Source organism: Panthera tigris, chromosome A1 (genome assembly GCF_018350195.1).
Source record: "Panthera tigris isolate Pti1 chromosome A1, P.tigris_Pti1_mat1.1, whole genome shotgun sequence".
NCBI classification, from domain to species: domain Eukaryota; kingdom Metazoa; phylum Chordata; class Mammalia; order Carnivora; family Felidae; genus Panthera; species Panthera tigris.
The window spans coordinates 177,805,465-177,829,581 of record NC_056660.1 but is presented as its reverse complement, the minus strand read 5'-3'; the positions used below and the strand labels follow the sequence as shown (position 1 = coordinate 177,829,581).

The 24,117-nt window shown below is 48.1% G+C and overlaps 2 protein-coding genes across 7 annotated transcripts in view; one reads left to right on the top strand and one right to left on the bottom strand.

Moving 5' to 3' along the window:
* KCNIP1 (potassium voltage-gated channel interacting protein 1) overlaps positions 1-24,117 on the top strand; it is a 339,287-nt gene that overhangs the window by 16,588 nt on the left and 298,582 nt on the right. The window lies entirely within an intron of this gene.
* Positions 6,616-16,951, bottom strand: KCNMB1 (potassium calcium-activated channel subfamily M regulatory beta subunit 1). 3 transcript variants are annotated; one of them, XM_042992534.1, is made up of 4 exons: positions 16,790-16,951; positions 14,246-14,403; positions 12,663-12,834; positions 6,616-7,493 (listed from the first exon to the last, which is right to left on the bottom strand). In XM_042992534.1, exons 2-4 carry the CDS (start codon positions 14,377-14,379, stop codon positions 7,224-7,226), a joined length of 576 nt encoding a protein of 191 aa, XP_042848468.1. In that variant the 5' UTR covers positions 14,380-14,403; positions 16,790-16,951; the 3' UTR covers positions 6,616-7,223. The 3 variants fall into 3 exon arrangements, with proteins under 3 accessions (XP_042848468.1, XP_042848474.1, XP_015390979.2); XM_042992540.1 differs by having other exon boundaries at positions 16,827-16,951; XM_015535493.2 differs by lacking the exon at positions 16,790-16,951 and adding an exon at positions 16,568-16,723.

Sequence of the window (24,117 nt, the reverse complement as noted above, 5' to 3'; positions counted from 1 at the left end):
GGCCTGGATCCCACAGCCCCTGGCCTCAGCCCACTTTTGATCATGGCTCCCTGTCTACTAGCACATTCTCCTCCAGCCAGACTGGTCCCCTCATGGTTTCCAAACCAGACTTGTGCTTTATGCCCTGCCCCTGAACCTACTCTCAAATGATTCAGAAACACACACACACACACACACAGACAAAGAGAAGGAATGCAAACAGCAAAATATTGAAAACAATTTGTGAACCAAGTACATGCTCTTAGTACTAATTTTGCAACTCTTTTATAGTTGGAGATTTTTAAAATTAAAAGTGGGGGGGGACATGAAGGAGCATTATAATGTGCTTCAAGGTATAGGCTTTGCTATGAAATAAGCTAAGTGGGCAGCAGTGACCTGAAGCGAGTTACTTACTTCCTAGGCCTCGGGTTCTTTTGTCGGTAAAATGAGGGTAACAAATATCATAGTGTATTTATGCCCTACAATTGCCTGGAGGATGGAATAAGTGTGTGCAAAGGGCTGGGTGAAGAGTCTGACACACCCTCAAGCATCGTGACCTATTAGTACCAGTGTTAAATATAGAAATCAGATTTTGAACGACGATGTGACCCATGATACTGTCTACCTCCCTGAGCAACTCAACCCTCGGATAATGAAGGGAAGTTCTGTGGCTCAGAAATCTTTTGCTAGCATGATTTTCTTCCTGCCTCTGGCCTGGGCCAGCCAGAGAGCAGTACGGTTCCCACTGGCATCCATACCTCCAGGTCTTGGCACAGTGTCTGGCCCAGAGGAGGAAGCCAAGAAGTGCACAAAACCCCAAATGAGGGACTTGAAGGGCTCAGGTTGTGCTTTCAAGAAAGTTCTTCTCATCATATACAAGCTGGTAATTTTGCTGATGCAGCCATTCTACTCCCAGGAGGCTTCCAGGAGATGAGGCATTACCTTGATAAATTAGCTGTGGATATAGGCGTCCTGCAGTTGGCATGGAAATACAATTTCGTTTCCAATTAAGCCTGATTTCTAGGCCAAAGTATTTGCCTGCCTCACACTTGGAGGATTATTCCAGCCAGATCTATTGTTGTCGATGGTGATAGTACTCCCAGGAAGTAGGTTTTCATGGACACTGGCCCATCGGCCATTGAGTGGTTCAACCAGTCAGGGATGTGGCCTCTGCGTGCAGGTAACACTTTTCCTCAGGAGCTAAGTTTATGCAAGTAGATTCAAGAAAGTTCAACGTAAAGACAGGCAGTCTGTTTGTGGCAGAAATTTTTAAGATGGAGTACAGATAGAAATGGGTTGAGAGGGACAGACAGGCAAGTTGGTCCTCAGTGGTACTCGCAAGAAAGAGAAGTGGGAATTTGCTAGTAAGGAAAGGGGGCAGTAGGAAGCTCTCTGGGCTCAAACAGAGAAGAACCTGTATAATCAGAGGAAAGAGACATGTTTGTTCCAAGAGAGAATGAACATTTGAGGAGCATTTTCTCTGCGCCGGGGACAGTGCTGAGCGCTCCCCATTCAATACTGCACCGAATCATCACAAGCCATCTATAAAACAAACTATGTTATGCTCGTTTTCCAATTGAGAACATTGAGACCCAGCAAGATTCAATAAACTGCCCAGGGTCCCGGGCAATCCAGATTCAAACTCTCACTTTTGTGAGCTTTCTTCCCTACAGGTTCCCTCTCCAAAGACAAATAAAACACATAATTCAGAGCCATAAGGAGAAGGTCACACTCAGCTGAAACTTACCTCCCAAAAATGTAAAAATGAGAAAAAAGCTTTTCGAACGTGGCCCTAGAGAAAGAGTACAAATTACTGATAGCTGAGTCTACTTGGGGAAATAATCTGATGGAGAGCCAAACAACACCCACCTCTGTTTGGGTTTATTCCCGTCTTCCCCACAAAGAGTGAGGTCTGAGAACTGGGAGTGATGATCCAAGATGCTGAAGAGGCTCACACAAGGTCAGGAGCTCAGAAAGCTCTGGCTACTCAAAATCAATGAAGTTCTGACTTGTGGCTCAGGGAATTTCAATGGAGGGTGTATAAAACAGTGTTTAAAGACACGTATGTATAAGAGGTTTCTAAGAATATGACTACTTGAGTTGTCAATAGAGTCACAGGAAAAATTACTTAAATACCAAGAAGAGTCACATGATTCTTGGTATGGCCTGATTTTTATTACTAATAGCAAGAGAGGACTCCAAAGCTCTGTATAAATAAGCATGCTGTCAACTCCTGGACAAATTCTAGAGTGGCTGAGTGGACTATTAAGCCAATGGTTTGGGAACAATTGGGAAAGAAAACAAGGATCACTGAGAGAAGTGTGGGGTCTTGAGAAAGTCATGTGAGACCAGCCTCTCTTCCATTCTGCTTTTTTTTTAAAGTTTATTTGTTTATTTTTGAGAGAGACAGACACTGTGCTAGTGGGGGGAGATGCAGAGACAGGGCGGGGGTCGGGGGGAGAGTATCCCAAGCGGGTTCTGCACTGTCAGCATGGAGCCCAAAACCGGGCTTGAACCCATGAAACTGTGAGATCATGACCTGAGCCGAAACCAAGAGTCAGATGCTTAACCGACTGACCCACCCCGGTGCCCCCCATTCTGCTTAATAGAGTGAGCCGTGGGATTGTCGTAGCCCCAGTGTCCCTGGGTTCCCATCTAGTGTTTAATGGGCTGCGGGCTGGTGGCGGTGGAGTCAGACAGATTGTAGCTGACCGCATGGCCCCTGTCTGTCTCAGTAATGCCCACATCAGAAGCTTTGCAGGGCCTTTTTGGACACATACTCAGCCTACATCTGTTCACCCTTGAGGGATGTGACTCCAGGGAGCCAGCTGAAAGCCTGGGCTCTGTGAGAAGGCATATGGAAGCATCCAACAGATTCCCAGTACTGACTGTGCTCTGCTCGGCATTCTCCGTTTGTTATATGGAGCACAGGCTGCAGGGCAGGAATCACAGAGCTTTGAGAGTAAGGTCTGAAGCCATACTGTCCAGGTTTGAATCCCAGCTCTGCATTTTGCTAACTTCTGATCTGTGACAGGCTAAATTCCTCCTCTGTGCCTCGGTTGCCTCATTTAGGATGTGAAGATAGCAATAGTAAACTAAAGAATATTGCTAGGATTATATGAGCTATACATGTAAAAGCTAGGTAACAAGGCCTTGTTTTTAGTTTGTGTGTATCAGGAAAGAGGGAGCTTGGTAAGGGGTGATGGAGATTATAAGAGATTAAAGACTGCAACTGAGGGAGAAGATGCAGCCTTTGGATAAATCCCCAACTCTGTCCACCCGTCAGCTGGAAGTTGTTGGCTTTGCATCCATATCCATCCCTTCCCCATCTCCCAAATCCTTTAAGGAAGTTGGCTGAGGATCAACTGTTTTATGTGAGTGGGAAGGGAGAGTCATGGAAATCTAGGAAGCAGCTGAACATCTTAATATTATTGCGAACATTTTTGACCTTGCAAGCCTCCTCTGTGAGAAACACTACACTACACTGGGGTGAATTTCTCCCTGTCTTTCTGATCTTGCTTTGATCTTCCTCTTGTCCCTCCATGTGAAAAGGCAGCCACTGGTGAGGTACAGGATAGTTACACTTTGTTCAAACAGTATACTCCCAAACATTTCATATAATTCAAAATTCCCTAAATGCAACTCTACCCCAAAAGACAGGAGATAACGTTTACGCACCAGCCTGTACTGTCAATTAGCAATAGAATGACTGCAGTTTACAATCCACTCACTTGAAAAACGAGCTTTAAAATTAGGAGAAATTCCGGATACACTGTTGATGGAGTGGGTCTGGAATCATTTCAATAATTCACAGAAAGATTTTATCAATATTTGAGATTGCACTGTTTTAAATTTGCATAAGTTAGATTCCTTCCTTTTTCTTCGCTGTGAAAAAGGAAGACCTCAGTAATGGTGGGGAAGACTGGCAAGGATGGAAAAGCTCCTGGAAGGCAGGCACTGGGTCTGATTGATCTCTGCCCTCCCCATCCCCTGTCTCTGATCCCTACCACATGGGCTGATTCCCAGGGGAGGGGCATAGGGGAGCAAGCCAGGTGCACCTCTCCAGGTGTGAGTCACTGGCCCATGAGATGAAAAGCAAAAAACGGTGGAAACACAAGATGCTCATTAGCAGTGATTTATTAAGAACTGATGAGGGCTTTCTGCTCCTAGGCAGCTATTATCCCAAAAAACATTTTTCCTCAGTGTCTGACTTATCATGCTCAAATGCCCACTATTTCACGCTCATCCTGTACATGGAGTTCTGTGAGCAGCAGGCAGATATAATCCAGTCTTATCGACAGGAGGAGGGCATGTGTCCCAAGCCAATGAAGGTCACCATTAATGATGCATGGGGCACTGGGGGCTGGGCATTTTTCTAGAGGTACATGGCCTTTCCCCTTGCAGGGGCTGTTTGAGTTTCTATGTATCTTAGCCCCAAATGCAGATGCATGAAAACCATGTGTGAAGGAGTCCCTTTAAGCGAGACTTATGGTGGGGACTTTTTCTTATTATTATTTATATCAAACTTAAATTTTTGAGATACTTGCAGATTCCCATACCGTTAGAAGACATAATACAGAGACATCCCATTGTATGCTTTGTCTAATTTCCTCCAATGGTAATGTCTTACCATTAGTACCATTACCATAGTACAGTGTCACCTCTGAGGCTTTCTTAAAAGACTCAGAGGACTTGAGACTTCCCTGACCCCAGAAGGGAGAACCTCTGGGGAATGGTGCAGTCCCCTTAGAAGGAATGTCCCCAGATAAGAACCTGGAGGGTATGGGGTATATCAGGGCTCTCTGGTTAGAAGTAAGAGATGTTCATGCAGATTACAGATGCTCTCCCCTCACATCCCTGACTTGTATGAGAGCACCATTGGGTTCCAGGGACGTAGCACTAGTCCTTACCTGGTCCCTGGGGCTTTGGGGGACTGGGGCCCTCAGCCTTTCATCTGCGTCTGCTCAAGTACTGTGGTTGACAGTCCGCTCTGGAATGACACACACAGCCCAGGGCTTGATTCCTAGCTCCTCACCTGCTATATGAATGACCTTGGCCAATGACATCTTAGAGCTTCAGTTTTTCATAGTATCTTATAGAGCACTTGCCATATGCCAGTCACTAGTCTAAGAAGCTTGTAGAATAACTAATTTAATACCAACAGTCCTAAAAGGGAGATATTATTAGTTCCTATTTTGCAAATGAGGAAATTGAGGTATTTGTCCAAGGTCACTCAGCTAGTGAATGGCAGGGTTGGTTATTTGAAGCCAGGCAGTCCACATCACAAGTTCACATACTTAACCACTGTCCTGTGCTGTTCTCTCCTCTCTGAGGTAGGCTGAGTAGTACCTTGCTGAATTTCTACAAGGCAAACTGCTTAGCACAGTGCCCAGCATATAATACATAAGCACCAATAAATGCTAGCTAACATTATCTTTGGTATAATTGCTTCTGGGAGCTTCTGAGTATTTATTTCTTATTATGGTAATTAATAATTGCTTCCGTTCTGGCCACCTACCATATGCCAAACCTTCATTCAGCCCTCCCAACCACCCAAAAGGAGGAGTCACTTTTTCAAGATGAAACAACTGTGAATCTGAGAGATGAAATCTGGCAGAGGCAGAGACAAGATTTATACCCCGGGGCTGCGTCTAGAATCACAGCTCCAGAAGGAACTTCAGAGATGCCAGCCTAACTTCACATCCAGCTCAGGAACTGCACTGTCAAACAGTCATCCATCCATTCCGAAAAGCCCGGTGACAGGGCACTTGTTCCCTACACCAGTGGTTCTCACGCTTGGGGGTACCACGGAAGCCCCTGCAGCCATTGTTAACATACAGAATGCTGTCCCCCTCCTCCATCCGCCACCCCACCCCACTCCACCACACTCCCTTGGGCTGGAGCCGGGGCCTGAGAACGTGCATTTCTCCCAAGGCTCCCCAGAATGCTGATGTCCCTGGACCAGGGACTGTACTTTGAGAACCACTGCTCTAGGGAAACTTCTTGGAGTAGTAACAGTAGAGACGATGGCATCCTCCACTTATGCCCTTTTCACGTGTGAGACAGGCTTCCCTTGCAGGGCCAGTGCCTTATACTTACCTGCATTGTAAATTATGCATCCCCATCTATGTGGTTACCTTCCTTCCATAGAGGGCTCTTAAAATTGTATGTTCTCAAAAGCCTGCCTCTGATTGGAGCCCAACCCCTCCCCAGCCTACTTCCACCTGTTTGGGGATGTGAGGCTCACCCTTCCAAATCTTTTTAAAATAATACCTACTATTGCTTTTCTCATTAAAAACAAAACCAATGAAGCCACACCTTCCTACTGCTGAAAACTTAGAAAAGTATGAAAAATAAAAAGAGGGATGAGGAAGAAAATGAAAATTAACCACCATCCCAATCCCTCTGTTAATATTTTGATGTATTTTAGTATATTTCCTGATAGCCTCTTGATGTATATATGTATATTTTATTGAGGTATAATTGACATATAACATTACATCCGTTTCAGGTGTACAACATAATATTGTGTATATTGCAAAATGATCACCGCACTAAATCTAGTTAACATCTGTCACCATACATAGCTACAAATTTGTTTTCTTGTGATGAGCACTTTTAAGATTTACTCTCTTAGCAACTTTCCAATATGTAACACAGAATTGTTAACTATAGTCACCATGCTGTACATGACATCCCCATGACTTAAGTATTTTAGAACCAGAAGTTTGTGCCTATATTTGTTAATTTTGGAATAAAAATGCATATAGCACTGAGTGTCCTAAAAGCAATATTCTAAATGTTCTGTATACGTGGGACCTGCTGTTGTTTTCATTATGGAATTCAAAGAAGGAACTGAGGTTTGCCAGGGAAGGCAAAGGTGGGCCTTTGAGCCAACCGAGAAAACACAGGCACAGAGATAAGCATCATTGTTGTCTGTGAGGCGGGGTCCGTGGTGCAGTAGAAAGTGGGTTTGAGCCAGTTGAGTGGGGACAGGCTATGGGAAGCTGTTACCAGCTGGCCTGGAGCTCTCTGAAGCACCAGGGGGCTGTTGCACATTCCCATCTTATCAGGAATGAGTTAACAAAGGGATTTCCCAAGGCCCACCCACGTAGCGGAAGGTGGGATGGATAAGAGCCCTAATAGTGAGAAGGCAGGGGGAGGAGACATGGATACAAGAGTAGGGAGAGGCCTGGGGGCCCGCCCAGTCCCCTCCGGCCGAGCATGCTGTGGCATGGATAGGTCTACTTCTGAGCCGCCAGGATGGAAAGGGACTGGTTGATCTTCACCATGGCGATAATGAGGAGGCCACCAGTCAGCAGGAAGGTGGGCCAGAAGAGAGAGAAGAGCAGGGTCTGGGGTCCATAGAGGCGCCGGTACAGGACAGTGGTCTCATTCTCCCGAGTCGTTGAGAAGCAGTAGAAAATCCGATGCTCGTGGAAGTTCGTTCTGACCTTCTCCACATCGGCCCGGGCCACCTGGTAGTTTTCCAGGCTGCGTGGGATGTAGGAGCACTGTGAGGGGAAGCAAGAGCACCCATGAAGTCAGAAATCCCCGTTGCTTTGGGCAAGATGAGGGGCTGGCATGAAGTAAGGGAAAGTATTGGCTTTGGCGTTGGGCCCCCGGCTGGGAGTTGGGACTGGTTGAAGCTTGGAAGGCTGTGCACTGCTTGGTTCCAGAGGGCACCTTCACAGTGTCATTTGTGAGGACAGTGGCCCAGGAGCTGCTCAGGGTACATGCCCACACCTGGAGGGGGGGGCCCAACTGAAGTCCTAGTTCTGCCTCCACTGGCTGTAGAACCTTAGGCAAATTGCTCGCCTTTCTCAACCTTGATATCTTATCTCTTAAATGGGTTAATAGCAATATCTCCTTCAAAGGATGTTATTAAAGATGGGCTTCAAACTTAACTGGCCAATGAGTGACACAGACTGAGTAGGCTCTGCATTTGGATCCAGGGCAGAGGTCATACGCTCAGTCGCCCACGGGGCTCACACTGCAGCATCCACATGTGAAGTGGGGGAGGGAAGACATGACGGGTGCCACCTGACACTTCCCCTGGTGCCAGGGACAATTGTCGGGGGGGGGGGGGGCTGATGAAATGAAGAGAACCAGAAGCTTCCAGACTGTCAGTCCTCACACCATCCGGACGATGCATGCCATGCGATCCAGAAGACCTGTTGTAGCCAGGCCTCCAAAATTTCAAGAAAGGCCAGAACCCCAAATTTTAATGTGAACTCCCGCAGTTTTAAAACATTGGCAAAAATTTGAATCAAAAACCCTCCGTGGTTCTAGCCCTTTGTGAGCCAAAAAAAAGATATGGGCAAGCCAGTATTTGATACTGGGATTCAAAGGAAAAAGACATTACATTTGAAAGAGCTTGTGCAGGCAAAGCGTGGCACACACTTAATTCTGACACTGGTTGTTAGGAGCCTCTGGCCTGGTCAGGTGAGGTCCATCTGGAAAGTTCTGCAGAGGAGGCACAGAATGGAGACCCTGGTTTTATCTCCGTTCTGTGCCGGGAGGTCTGAATGTTATGTATGTGAGGCTCTGGGAGATATTCTGCAAAGGTGGTTCCCCCGTCACAGAATCTGCAGCAGACCACCTGGCCAGAGCACAGCTTCCCACTCACTCTGAATTGCTGAGGGCAGGGTCCAGAAAACAAGTGATCCCTTCCTACAGTGATTGGAGACCACTGGCCTAGTATAATCATGTCCAAGATCAACATGTGTAATGTTGAGCCAGCCTCTACCCAGGCCTTGGTCACTTCCTGAATGTGAATGAGACCCCGTCCCCAAAGCTGCTGGCCCACACAGCACTCATCCAGCAGTAAAGAGGATGGTTGCATTCACGTTCTGACAGCCTGGGATGTGGGGGAACTGCCACCCAAGTAGGTTCCCAGCCAGCCAGGGAGCAACTAAGGCTGGGAAACACTGCCTCCAGGGAATCTGCCAGTCTAAGTTGTTGGGCACTGCAGGGTCCCATAGCAGGTGAATTCAGAATTCTGAGCTGAGAGGACCTAGCCTGTCTCCCCAGTGCCTCTCACTATGACCTTGGTAACCTACCCCATTGAGCAATGGTGTGGCTGTGGAACCAGACAGACCTGGATTCAGCCACCAGTTCCAAGTTGTACAACCTCTCTGAGTCTTGCAAAATGGGTTTGTGAGGACATTAGAAGAGATGATACATGTAAAGCCCAAGCACAGAGCCCAGAACATGCTAAGTGCTCAGTAAATGGAAGATGCTATCAAAAGTAATAACAAAAATAATGTGACTTAACTATGAAATTGCAACAACAGCTCTTTCTTTCCATTCTTAAAGAGGGACTAGTGGATAAGTTCTCAGGTGAGGCCTTGTGCCCATCCTGGGCCCCTCTGTGTCTTTTGCCAGCATGTGGTCATGCTGGATCCTTTGGTGGGACTTTTTGACAAGACACTGGACAGGAGTTCACTTTGCAGGACCGACCTCAGAGGCCTGGGGCCTATCTGCATCCTCTGTTCCCTGTCCGGGATCCAGCTACCTCTGAGTTATATGAAGGATCTGAAATGGTCCAACCTTTCCCCAAGTCCTGTGACAGCACATTCTCAGCACAGAGCATGGGAAGGGGCTTAGAATCTCCTGCACTAAGGCTCATGGGAGAACCAGTAGCTGACCGGTAGCCTCCTTCCTCAGAGTGAGGCTGGGGGGTGGTAGCCTTGACGGCCTTTCACACGTGAATCCGGAACACGCTCAGCTGGCCCAGAGCACTGGCTCCCTGTACTCCAGAGCTGAATGAAAGTAGATGGGGTAGTTGGCGCACCAACCCAGCTGCTTGACAAAACCACAAAGGGTGCTTCCACTGTCCCACCAGAGCAGCAGCCTCTTTAGCAACTCTCCTGGTGATGCCTGGGTGCTAGGAGAAAGAAGACGAAGAGTCTGTGTCTACCAGCCTGCACTGTCCTTACAGGTGCAGGCAGAGCATGCTCACACGCTCTCACATGTCTCACATGCTGCAGACAGCTCACTACAGGGGCAGATCTGGCCCCTTGCTCCTCTGAACTGGCAACCTCAGAGTCAGGCAGGCAGCCTGCAAGCCGGCCTGCTCACAGTTCCTATCACACCAGTGATCCCTTCTGGTTGTCTTTGGGAATTTGCTTCTTGCTCCTTGGGATAAATCAGCAGCCACTGAATGCCAAAGAAGAGGCAGGAGTCAGGTAGGTGCTGATTCAGGAGGACGTAGGGGCTCTATCCCCATCTGGTGGGGCTGAGTCATGTTAGTGCTGACAAAACAGGTCTGGTCACCTTGCACTGTCCAGACCCATTTCTCTATGACCCCCCAACACTGTCAGTAATCCCACTGTGCACCATCAACACTCTGCCCTTCCCATCCCATCCCAGCAGCTACCAAACTCTGACTGTCAGCATCTATCCTTACTGCAGGCCCTACCTCCATCCTGGCTGCTTGTCATGGCCCCAGGCTCTCTGCCCAGTCGTTGAACTTCACACTCCTCTGTACCACTCTGGTCATGCCCCCAGGACCACAGACCATTTAAAGACTCCTGTTTGCTCCCAGAGGTAATTCTAAGCCTTAGAATCACCTGGAGAGCCCTAAAATTCTGCATCAATTGGTCTGGTGTAGGAATCCAGTTTTGTTAAGTCCCCAGGTGGTTCCAATGCATGGCCAGAGTTGACCAGTGCCAGAATGCCTGATCACATTTCAATTCCATACTTGCATAGTCCTTGGCAGAGATGACAGGCACACAGCTTGTACTGTGCCAGAATATCATTAGCATTTCCCTTCTTTATGGTCTACTTGGATTTAAGTTCCCGGTAACCAGTAGAGCCATCCCCTAGGAAATGGTAGGCATTTATGACCCCACCTCCTGCTAAAATCAGCACCATGGAGCATTATTTGGAGTGAACTTGTTCCAGATAAAGCTCTGGCTTTCTGGTACAAATGCAAAGGAACTTGACCTGTCCCAGGCCCAGGTTGATGAGACAGGTCTCTCTATCTGTCCCAATGGAATCGGAGAGATGGGACCCCCTTGGCATTTGCTCTATTTGCTATTCAGGCAGATCAACCTCTATTTCTCATGAGGTTGAATCATTGTGTTTTTTGGTAAAATGGTGATGGTAGATAAGCTTAGCCCTTCCCCCAATTCGCTTCCTTATGCTGGACTTCTAAAGCTTGAAAAAAATCTCGGGGCGCCTGGGTGGCGCAGTCGGTTAAGCGTCCGACTTCAGCCAGGTCACGATCTCGCGGTCCGTGAGTTCGAGCCCCGCATCAGGCTCTGGGCTGATGGCTCGGAGCCTGCAGCCTGTTTCCGATTCTGTGTCTCCCTCTCTCTCTGCCCCTCCCCCGTTCATGCTCTGTCTCCCTCTGTCCCAAAAATAAATTAAAAACGTTGAAAAAAAAAAAAAATTTAAAAAAATAAAAAAAGAAAAAAATCTCTACTGGACATAAAAGTCTAACTCCATGCGTTGTAGGATAGCTTCTTCTACCCACTTTGCTAATGGTGCTGTGTTGTGTCTTGCAGTGGAATTCAACACTTACTTCTCCTTTCCTACTGTGCTGTGTTCGCTGTTTCACCCGGATATACTTAAAGACGATCTTTTTATCAAAAAAAAAAAAATCAGTAAAGTGTTTTCTATCATCTTTTTTTTTAAATATGGGAACTAATTATTATCCATAACTTGTAGTGCTTTCACTAAAGTTTTGCTTCTCTCAAAAAAAAAAAAAACATATAAAAACCTTCCACAAACAAAAAACTTTCTGATTCCATAGGTGGGTCATGTGGAGCCCATCTCTGCAACATCTTCCTGTCCCACTGAACTCTGCGTTGGTTTCTGCAGCACGCCTTCCAGTGCCTTCTATTCTATGCCCTCCGTTTGCCATGCATGCTGCCCTCCATGTTTCTGTGTATCTCACCCCTGCTGATTTTTAAAGCCTAACACAAATACTTTCCTGACACCCTCACCTCGCTGTTGGCTAGAAAAAGTCACTCCTGTCCTTGACCCCATAATTTTCTCTTTTCCTCTCTATGGCACTGATCCCTCCCCATTAGATATTATTTCCCATGTAAGCTTTCTCCTCCTGAGTCCAAAGCTCCTGCCACAGGAAGTGCTCAGTGACTATGGAATGAATGAGTGAATGGATAGGGCCAACTTGTATTTTCTATAGGAAAGACTAGGATGGCGGGTTGGGGTGCAGGAGGTAGTGATGGGAAAAATCTCCCAAGCACTGGTTTCCAGAGATTTCTCCAGCCTCTGCTTTCCTGGGGGAAGCGAGGGGGATCTCAGGAGTTCCCTCCCATGGGGTCAGCTCTGGGTCTGGTCTCTCATTTGACTCACCTTATACAAGTGCCGTCTATCCACCTGACATTGAACTCAGCACACTACGCAGCCTCTGTCTTCATTAGCAGCACTGCAGCAAAGGTGGCAGCTGAGCTTAGAGGGGCTCACTGCCTGCCCCAAGTCATACAGCACTTAGTGGCAGAGTGGGGATTCCAACCCAGGTCTGTCTAACTCCAACCCAGAAGAGCTAAGTCTGGCTGGACCTCATATCAGCTGTGGACCCTCATCACGTAGGCTCAGGCTCCATGCTCTAGAGTGGAGATGTGGATCCAGTTAGGAAGAGGCCCATGCACCTGCCAGGGGCAAGGGGGATATGTGCCCATCCCCTCCCCACCCCACCCCCCAGTCAGTACCTGCTGGTTCTGGTCACGAGTGTCCTCCGTGTGGTACAGCACAGCCCACCGGCCCACAGCTGACACATTGACCCACAGGCATGGGTACTGGGGCACCTTTTTGCCCTCCAGCTCCTCTTGGTCCCTGATGTTGGTCTCAATCAGGTGGCACGTGGATTCCTGGGTCCACACGCTGGGGAGACCATGTACACATACATACATATCTCAGAACCTGGGTGGCACAGAGCACCAGGTTTAAACCCCTTTGGAGAGACTAGGCCTGGGACTTCCATCTTGCCATAATCATCTAGCACTAAAGGAGTGTGACCCCACTCACAAGAACCATAGAATCGGAATATCAATGCTTTTAAGCCTCTTAGAGATCATCTAGATAAATGATTCTCCCCCGGGGTTGCTGACCCAAAGCCCTGGGGAGCTTTTGAAAAGATTTCCAAGTCCAAGCCATGTCCCAGAACAAGGGTATCAGAATTTCTAAGGTGGGCGGGGCCCAGGCCCTGGTATGTTTTTAAAAGCCCCCTGCCTTGATTCCGCTGAGCAGCCAGACCTGAGACCCCTTAGCCCTGAGCCACACCATCCTCATCTTGCAGGCGGTAGGAAGGAGGGCTCAGAAAAGTCGAATGACTTTTCTGAGGCCACACCGGACCTGTGCCTTTTCCCCTAAAATGAGTGGATGTAGAAGGGACTTGATTTGTGCCAGGGTAGGGAGGTTGGTGGGGATGGCGGTCAACCTGGAGATAACGTGTCATAGGCACACAGCAGTCCTGTACAATGCCTCTCTCGGGTAAGATTCCAACCTGGAATCGCTCCAGGGTTATAAAACATGGGGAAGAAGCAGGCCCAGGAGAGGCTAACAGGCTCATCAACCCATCAGGGGATCAACTGTGACTCATCTCCCGTTTATCAGGCAGGACACACATTGCCAGATGGAGGGGGACTATCAGCAGCGGGAAATGTCCAGAGGCGAGGGTCTGAGACTCATCCTCAAAACTCAAGTGGAGAGAATGGGTCAGGAACTTCACACCTTTTCCTTTAAAAGCTCGAGTGGTTGACATGTCGGGGAGCAAGGGCATGGAACATCTGTGAGATTCCAGAACAGAGCTCCAGGGGAACAGGCTTTGGCTCAGTGTGACATTTCCTACTCAGAAAAGCCCCAAAATGAAATGGTATGTACAATGAAGTACTGAGCTCCCTGTCACTTGAGGTATTCAACAGGAGGCTAGACGCCCACCTGACTAGGAGGTTTCCGAAGGGGAGTCAAACTGTGCAAATGAGCTATGAAAATCTAGAACTCTGATTTCTCCGGGGGTAAACTCACGCTGGAGCATTTGCTCTGATCCTTCACTGTTTCTTGTGAGAAGGGCCTCCTATGTCTGCCACCCCCAGGTCCCAGAACCCCGGATGAGCAGGGTCCGGTCAGGCCTACCCTCCCTGCACTTGAACCGTGAACCCTAAGACTGAGGATTGTCCAGACCTTCCTGCCTGATGTGAAGTCAAGGGGAGGGTTAGGAAGAGGCTGGGGTTCCTGGCAGAACAGACCCTTAGGAGAATGGCTGGAGGGTGGGGCAGCCAGGAGAGTGCAGTACCTTTTCTGGTAGAGGGGCAGCATGGTCGTGCCCAGGATATAGTAGGCAATGACAGCACACACCACCATGGCCACACCCAGGCAAAGGGCTCGAGTCTCTCCCCGCTTCTGGGCCATCACCAGCTTCTTCCCCATGGCCACTGCAGGCAGCGGTCATTTCTGGAGCCACAGAGGCAAACAGACACGGGATGAGCACAGGCAACAGGCAATCCCCACAAGGGGGACAGGCAAGAGGGGAGGGTACTCAAAGATCAACACCACCTCTAGTTTTATGTGGAGTGTTGCAACTTCAGAGGGCTTTTTTGACCCCAATGGAAGCCTCCCATCAGCTCTGAGAGGCAAGTATCATCCCCTTTCCACCGTTGAAGGATCCGGGGCCCAGAGAGGTAGAGTGACTAGTCCAAGGTCGCATGTATGATAGGCTCAATAATGGCTCCTAAGAGGAGGTCCATATTCTCAGCCCTGGAATCTGCGACTGGTACTTTACATGGCAAAGACTTTAGGGATGCTGAGATGGGGAGATTATCCTGGATTATCATGCAGACCCCAAATGTAATCACAAGGGTCCTTTGACAAGAGGAGAAGGTAAGAAGCCAGAGGAGACTTTGGACTTCTGGCTTTCAGAACTATGTGAGAGGAGATTTCTGTTGTTTGGGGCCACCAAGTATGCAGTAATTGTTGTGGCAGCAATAGAAAAGTAATACAGTGACATAAATGGAAAACAGTAGGCAGCAGGTGTGGAACACTCAAGCACTTTCTCCTAGGACACTTCACAGTTTACCAAACAATCCCCAGGCAAGGTTGGCCGGGCTGGGGGCAGCAAGCAGAGTAGGGGCAGCAGGGCCCCCAAGCAAGCAGCCGGGGAGGCTGACTACCCCGAACACAACGGGCTCTTTACTGAAGAGTGGGGGTGCACTCCAGAAGCTGCCATTGGTGAGTCCCCTACCTTCCAGGCTACTCAGTCCTCCCAGGGGCACTGCCCCCTCTGCTGCATGCCTTCTTGTGTCCTCCCAGCCCCTGGGCACTCCTGACACTGGGAAGGCAGGGGTGTTGGGTGACCACGTCTGGGAACTCAGGAGGAGAGGAAAGGAGAGGAGAGGAGAGGAGAGGAGAGGAGAGGAGAGGAGAGGAGAGGAGAGAGGACAGGGGAGGGGAGGGGAGGGAAGGAGAGGGGAGGGGAGGGGCTCCCCCCATAACAGAGAAGTTTGGAACCTGCTGTCTATTCAGGTCTCACCTGTCTGTAATGCTCTGGTGATACTGTTTACCTACACTGAGAGAGTAGGTTTGCAGGGTGGTGATAAAACCACGCAGGACAAAAGAATGGGGTGAGGATATGGATATGGATACGGTTATCGGTATGGATGGGATTTAACAACCGCAGGGAGGGCCTTCAGACAGGAAGAAGAGTAGGAACTGCTGATATCCCCTGAGGCCTGGATAGGAAGAAATGGATTGCCACTATAAGAGGAGGGATTTCAGTTAGACTCCAAGAAGAATTTCTCACTTTTGAGAGTTGCTAAATATCTGGACTTTTTGGATATATCTTTCATTTGGAAAAGTCACTCAAAGTCTGGGGTGAATTTCGGAAAGACGGAGAATGAAGGAGAAGGTAGGATTTTGGAGGGTCCTCTAGACCTGGTATTTTGGTTGACATTCTCTTCCTTAAGGACAGATTGTAAAGTATGGTGTTTAAGGGTTTGGTGGGGGGTGGGGCAGGGAGGACTCTGAGGTCAGCAGATCCGGGATCAAATCCTGACTTTGCCACTTAGCAACCATATGACTATAAAACAAGAATAATAGTACCTGCTTCAAAGAGTTCTGACAAAGATCAAGTCACATGCCAAATATCACATATTGATCACAGGGTCTGGCCCGATGCAGGCTGTACTAAACATTAGTTACTAGTATAACAAAGGGAATCCTGAAGGTTTGGAGCAGAAGCCCCCAGTGCTCTTGCTGAGCCTATTTTTTGTCCCACTCCTCCCCCGGGACAAATGCCAGGACCAGCCCTGCTCTCCGGGTGGCTACCCTCTGGTGCTCTGGGAGCTGGGACCTGAGTGCTAGGACACTGAGGTACTAGAGTGATCCAGCCATGGAGTGATCCCCCAGTAGGCCACCAGACCACGGGCCCAGACACCAGCAGTTCTCATCTCTCTGCTGACACCACTGTCAGCCCCTCTGGAGCCCAGAATCCTGATGGACCTCCCTTAAGGAAGGAAGTTGCGCGGCCAGCCTCCCTCCCCCACGATCTCCCCACTAACCCCAGGTCAGTCGTCAATCGTTGGAGAAACCACTCCCCAAGGGCTCTGGACGCACTACTCACAGTCTCCCGTGCCCTGGAGTCTTCAGCAAGCAGATACTTCTTGCCTGGCCCCTGCCCCCACCCCAAAAGAGGCTGCCTGAGCTGCAGCGAGAAGCTTGGGCTCCCAGCCCATCTCTGGGAAAGCGGGCTTTGGTCCCCATCTGGGACAAGCCTCCATGCCCAAACATGGTCAAGTCTGAGCACACAGCCCCGGGACACAAACTCAAGAGAGTAGGTACCAACCCAGGAGACAACAGCAGCCGTTACCAGGCCCCCACACCTGCAATTTCCAGGGTCTGTAGAAAACAGATTTTGAACAACAAAAGACAGCAAAACTGAGAAGCCAGGAAAGACCATCCCGGTGCATTTAGAGACATTTCTTCGTCATTCAGTCTCTCTGGTCTGGCACAGAAGTCAGGAACGGGAAATGATTTTCCTTTTGTTGACATGAGGGAAGGAGGAGGAGTTAGAGCTCCAAAGGGTTGGGCTTATCAGCCACTAGGGGGCTGGCATTTCCCCACAGGAGCGTCCAAACCCTCCAGAGCCTTCTGACACTTGCATGTTGTGTGACCCTGTGCAGGTCACCGCACCTCTCTGAGCTTCAGTTTTCTCAACTACATTATTGGGATTTTTTTAAAACTTACTTCGTTCAGAGTAATGAGGAAGGTTAGGAATAATGGAGATTTGAGGCAGAGGAAGAGAAATCTACCTTTTAAAGCCCAGCCAAGCAGAAGCTGAAAGCAGTGGCAGTCCCACTGCTGTGCCAGCCAGCCAGGTCCAGGGGCAGCCTGCTCAGCCAGGTAGCCTCTTCCCAAGGTACTTGTCCTTTTGGAAGAGGGAAAGAGACAAGAAATGGGGCCCGTGAGCTCTTCTGCTGCACGAAAGTGAGCCCCCCTCCGAAATGCTGGGACAAGCTCTGCTCTCGAAGGTATGTGGAGAAAGACTCAGGTCCTTAGCTGGCTGTGGGGCTGTAGGTGAAGGGCAAGGAAATAACGATACTACAGCAATAAAGATTAGTGCTCTGCATTCACCTGGGCTGTTAGAAATCACAAAACGCCTTCCCAACTTCAAACCTCCAACACTCTAATGTAACAAGCACTGCGGGCTCATACCAATCTATTCAGGTAGAGGTTTTTCTCCGCATTTTATAAATGAGGTAACTGAGGCTCAGAGAGGTTAAATAGAGTGCCCAAGGCAAATTACTTTGCATCTTTGTCTCAGTTTGTCCATTTCTAGAATGGAGATAATTATACCTAAACCTTCGGTGCCTCTTGAAAAATAAGAGATCACCTAAGCTTTCTGACCGGCAGAGTGTGTTTTCCAAAGATGGCCACACCAATATGCATCCCATCCCACATGCTCTTCCTACAATGTGACATCAACGCTCCTCCATCAAGAGGGGCATCTGTGTCCTTCAACACTGGCAGAGCTCTGTAACCACCTTGCCAATAGAATGTGGTAGAAGTGACACTGTGTGATTTCCAAAGCTAAGTCATAAACAGCGATACAGCTTTCACTGAGCACCATCTCCCAGGACACCTCCCTTGGAGCCAGCCACTGTATCATGGGGAAGCCATGAGGTCACATGGAGGTGTTCCAGCTGACAGCCCCAGTTCGCTTCTCAGCCAACAACCAGCATCCCCCACCGACATGAGTGAAGGAGCCTACCGATGACGCCAGCCCCAGCCTTCAAGTCCCCCAGCTGCGGCCACAGACATCATGGAGCAGAGACCAGCCACCCACTCTGTGCACTCTCTGAATTCCCCATCCACAAAACCCACGAGCAAATTAAATGGTTGTTTTATGCCACTATATTTTGAGGGAATTTGTTAGGCAGTCCCAGTAACTAGAATATATTGTAAGTGATTTAAAAGGGAAACTTACTGTTGCTAGTGATTGTGGTAGAACTGAACCAGTGGGGATGAAAAAGCCTGAAATGACTATATGGAGTGGTATAGGGGAGCTTTAGAAATGCCCTCTATATTCTTATATCAGGTTGCTCACCAGTGCACAAATGGAATAGAAGTAGAGTTATAAGTGGGATTTTCATTTATTGAGCAGTTACTATGGGCCAGGGCATGAGCCACATCCCAATGCAAATACATATACATATACAGATGCATGTATACATATGTGTAGACACACACTGCGCACATGCATGTACATATTTGCACACACACACATATACATGTGTACGCATATACAGGTGTACACACTTTCACATACATATACACATATATGCACACATATGCATATACATGCATGCACATGTTTACAGATGTATATGCATATGCACGTGTACAAAATGTACATGTGCATGTGCACACAATGTACATATGCACGCGCATACACATATACACATACGCACATGTCCATAAACCTATACATACACACACATGCATATACATACACATATACATGCATATGCATATGCATACACAAATATATATACATTCCTCTCAGCAGTCCTCACAAAAGGCCTCGTTTCTATGCTTTGCCCAAGGTCACTCCCCTGTCACATGATGTGATGGAGCCTGACGTGAACCTGTGCTTGCTGACCCCACAGCTCATGCCTGCTCCTCCGTGACTCCCTTAAGCATAGTTTTCAAGAGGACCAATGTTCCTTTACAACGTCTGCCTCAGCTGCTTTACAAGCCCCCCTCTTCAGTCTATAGCCCTTTCTGGATTGTGCATCCATTTATTTATTTAAACCCTTTTGAATCAATATCTATTCTCCGCCACCACTTGGGATAATAAGTCCCATAAATCAAATTGGCAACCATGTCCTGAGCCCGTGCTGAGCCCGTGCCGCTGGCAGTGGGAATGAGTGGCCCTCAGTCCTCGCTGAGCCATTCGCTCACACACTTGAGGACCTACCGTGCAGAGACTCTGAATATGTCACTCTACTGCCGTGGGTCCCCGTGGGGAAGGGAAGATGGATTTTTAAAACTGCAAAAAGGCACAATGGAAAAATAAAATGACATATTTTCGGGGAGAGAGTAATAAAAGACAGAGAAAATCACGGTGAACGATTTTTCACTGGAGTTGAGAAGACAATGGATAAAAACAGGACAATTAAATGTCCATATTTGAATTAAATGGCAAGACTGGACCTGAGGAGGAGCAGGACAGGGCTGCTCCGTCCGAGTGAAGGGAAGCCTCCCACCTTTCTCGTTTCACTCTTTCAGCCGCACTTTTCCTTCCCCTCATGTTTCTTACTTAGTGACAAGGTATTTTAGCCTGCTATATTGTTAACATAATTGTAAGCAGCTTGAAATCCTCTTTGAAACAAGGAAGAGCATAAATAAATAAAAAGCACTGCTATCCATCTGCGCAGTAAGGTCGTTTCCTCATGCTTTTTCCTTACTGCAACATTATCGAAGCTCACCGTGGAAAAGCTGTAGGATAGAGAAGTGCAGGAGGAGGATAGAGCACAATGATGACCCCACCACCTGGAGAGAATTTGTTGGCCAGGGCGCATGTGTGTCCTTCCAGACACTCCTAAAAGGATTCATGCAATTCTCTGCCTCCAGAGGGCACATTCCTGGGTCCCCACCTGCTAGTGAGCTCTTCCCCTTCCCTGGGATTCAGTCCTGGGGTCCTCCCCTCACTTCTGTTCCCTTAGCCACTCTCCTCGACTCCTGGGCCAGGTCGGGGCTGTGGTTTAACATGCTCGGAACACATGTATGCAGCTCCTTCCCTCCCTGTCCTTGTGATGCTCTGTTTCTTCGTGTGCCTATTCCCCATTCACTGGTCTTCCCACTGGAGTGTATAAGCTCCCTGAGATCCGGGGCCAGAGCTGTTCTTACCACTGTCGCATGGCTAGATAAACAGACAATCGGGGTTTTGCTGCTGTTTGTGGTTTCGTCAGAAGAAAATCTTTTGCATTTTCAAAAAACGTTCACCATCTTAACCAGTTTAAGTGTACAATTTGGAAGTGCTAACGATATTGACATTGTTGTGCCCCAGGTCTCCAGAACTTGGTCGTCTTGCAAAACTGAAACTCTATAACCCATTACACAACGACTCCTCATTTCTCCCTCCTCCTTGGCAACCGCTATCTACTTTGTGTTCCTCTAACTACTTTAGATTCCTCGTATAAATAGAATCGTACCAAAGTTGCCCCGTTGTGTCAGGCTATTTCACTTCACATAATGTACTCAAGGTTCATCCGTGTTGTAGCATTTGACCAGAAAAGAAACTCTTGCTCCTTAACGTAACAGAATATTGTACTTGTTTTCCCATTCCAAAAAACATTTTTTAAAAGCTTGTACAGTACACATTTTATATGGGTGAGCCGTAGTATATTCCATGGACGCCATGTTGTTGGATATAGAGGAATGGTGCTTGTTGGCTTGTTAGTTTAGTGGAGCTCAGGTCACACTCTGCTGGCAGGTGGACCTGCTCCACCCACCCCTACCCTCACTTGCACCCGTCATTGTTCTGGAACTGACAGGTCTGGGAGAGTTTGGATCTATTAGAACACAATATGGGGACCAGAACCTGGGGATAAAGGTGAGAGAGCCATAGAAGTGGAAGATGGCAGCAGGTTTCAATTTCCTAGCCCAGGACAGACCTGATTTGAGCACTGGGGGTGGTGGGGAGAGACAAGATAGGGGAAGTAGATGCAGGCTGATGGAGCTCTTCTCATACCATAGTCCATGGGACTCGGACTCTGGGGTGATGAGAACCAAGGGCTCCCAGTGATGCTGTGGTCCTGGGCAGTAGCCCCCTCCTAAGTGCGTGTTCGTGGCAAGTCAACGGCATGTGATCAGGAGTGAACAAGAAGTCCCCACCCTGGACATGTTTGACTCTGGCAAGATTCAGGGCCCCAAATGCATTAACTATTCTTAGTGGTGCTTGTCAGAATGGGATCCAAGGACTGAACGATATTCCCTCTCCCGTCCCCTTCCGACTCCCTGCATGGTGGGGGCTTCGAAGCTACAAAGAGAATATGCCCACCGTTTTGCTGAGTCATAGAACGTCCCTCCAAGGGCCCGTAGAGATCATGTAGGTCAACAGCTTCCTGTGTGTAAGGCTTTCTATTCACAAATTAACAGAGGGAAGTGGTAGAGAATCTGAGAAGCACAGAAAAGAAGAAATTAAGTCCAACATCCCAAGGAAACCACTGTCAAAGTATTGATGCTTAGATTATATTCTAAAGACAAATGCAAATGCTTTTTAAAAATAAATTTAGGAATGTTCTGTATGATTTTAAGTATGTCCTTCTTATTTTAAATAGAAACACATTCCCATTAAGGTGATATTATTTTGCAACATAATGCTTCATGTCTGTGATAGTTCATTTTACTGATGTGCTGTAACATGTGTACTTTCCAATTAGGAGACATTTAGACTATTTTCAAGGTTTTGTTATTATTAGCTCTCCTCCAGTGACAAACTTCGAACATCAGTCTTTGTTCACCTCTCCAATTCTTTTCTTCCAATAGATTTCTAAAAGCAGGGATCACAGTCAAAGATTATGAGCCTTTTAAAGGCTTTAACCCCTTCTCTTTTCCTGGAATCATAGGATTCACTTTGCCCAGAAGTATAGGATCCAATAACATGTGAACTTCCCTTCTGCCGGTGAGCTGTCTGAGCTCAGAGAGGTGAAGTGACTTACCCAAAGCCACACAGCTTTGATGGTGCAGGGATTGGAAGTCAGACATTTCTCTACAGCCTCTCATGAGTATCAGAATGTAGTCTGGAGCCCATGTCCACTGACTCCCAGGCAGTGTTCTTACCATACTCCTTCTGAAGATTATTTCTCTACCCATAACTAGGGTTCTCAATTCCTATGCACTAACATGTGACAGGCACTGTGCTAAGTACTTGGAACACAGCATCTCATTTGATCTTGTGATCTATGAAGTAAGTACTATGATTGCCCTCATTTTATAGATGGGCACACTAAAGCAGAGCAGGTGCTGGCCTGCTGGCCACTCCCCCAACTTTCTTTTCGCTACTCCACAGCCTCCTTCAGGGGGCCCCCGGGAAGTCTCTCCCTATGGCCTCTCCTCCGCCTGGGGAGGGGCCGGGCATTGCCTTCTTGAAGCTCCTGGCCACGCCTCAGCCAGTGACTCAGTCTGAGCCAGGACCCTGGGAGGAAGCCATCGCTTGCTCTTGAGGCTGGCTCTTGGTCTGCCAGCCCAGGGCGCTGGCCGCAGCAGCTGCTTCCTTTAAAATTAAAAAAAAAATTGTTTTTAAAGATTTATTTATTTTTGAGAGACAGAGCCGAGCAGGGGAAGGGTGGAGAGAGAGGGAGACACAGAATCCGAAGCAGGCTCCAGGCTCTGAGCTGGCAGCACAGAGCCCGACACGGGGTTTGAACCCATGAACCATGAGATCATCACCTGAGCTGAAGTCGGACGCGTCACCGACCGAGCCACCCAGGCGCCCCATCTGCAGACATTTGAAAAGAGACACTGCAGAAAAGGGCTTTTTAATTTCCCTTGTGGCACGTTAATAAATATGTATGTTTGTCATCCACAAACAATAAGATTGCTCGCACAAAGCTCAAGGGGTTAACCAGATAGATTTGAAGTGCGCCTGCTCTCAGGGGACACTACCTCCCAGAAGACCCTGTCTCCAAAGAGCAAACTGTAACGGCCTCTGGGGCTACTTTTTTACAATTCACAAGTTACTGAGTGCCTTCTTGCTAGGCTCTGTACATACCTCATTATGTTGGTTTCCTAGTGTTGCTGTAATGAATTGCCACACACTGGGCGGCTTCAAGCAATAGAAATGTATTGTCTCATACTTCTGGAGGCCACAAGTCTGAAATCAAGAGGCTGCCTACACAGCTCTAGGGGAGGGTCCTTCCTTGCCTCTCACAGCTTTTGGAGGTCCCGGGCATTCCTTGGCTTGTGGTCGTGTCACTCCAATCTCTGCAACTATCTTCACTGGATCTTCTCCTCTTCTGTCTTACAAAGACAGTCGTCGTTGGTTTTTGAGCACACCCAGGTAATCCAGGATGATCTCAAAATCCTTAATTATGTCTGCAAAGACCTTTTTCTTCTAATAAGACCACATTCACATGGTCCAAGGATTTGGACACGGACAAATCTTTTTTCCAGGGCTGGCAGGAGGGGGGTGGGTGTTGGGGCACCATTGAAGCCACTACGCCCATCTTCTTTAATCTGGGTAACAACCCTGAGAGGCAGGAGAATTATCAAGGATGGATTAACAGCTGTGGCAATCCCAAGATTTTACTGGTTTTTCCCAACAACAGTGCATTTCCATTTGCGGGGAGTCCAGAATGTATGCTTCTGGTTGGGCGGCTCCCCTCTAGGTGGTTGTTCGTGGAATCAGGCTCCTTCATCTTATGGCTCCACTGTTTTGTGGCCTTGAGGTGACCCCAGAATTATCTAGCCAATAGACTAGAAGGAGGGAATGGGTGCAGAGAGAAAATGAGGGTGATTGGTACTTAACCACCTGGCCTACAAGTGACATGCACCACTTATCTTCACCTTCCATTTGTGAGGACTAGTCACATGGTGTCACCCAGGTGCAAGGGAGCCTGGGAAATGTAGTCCTGGATAAAATGCCACTTCTTGGTATGAATATCACAT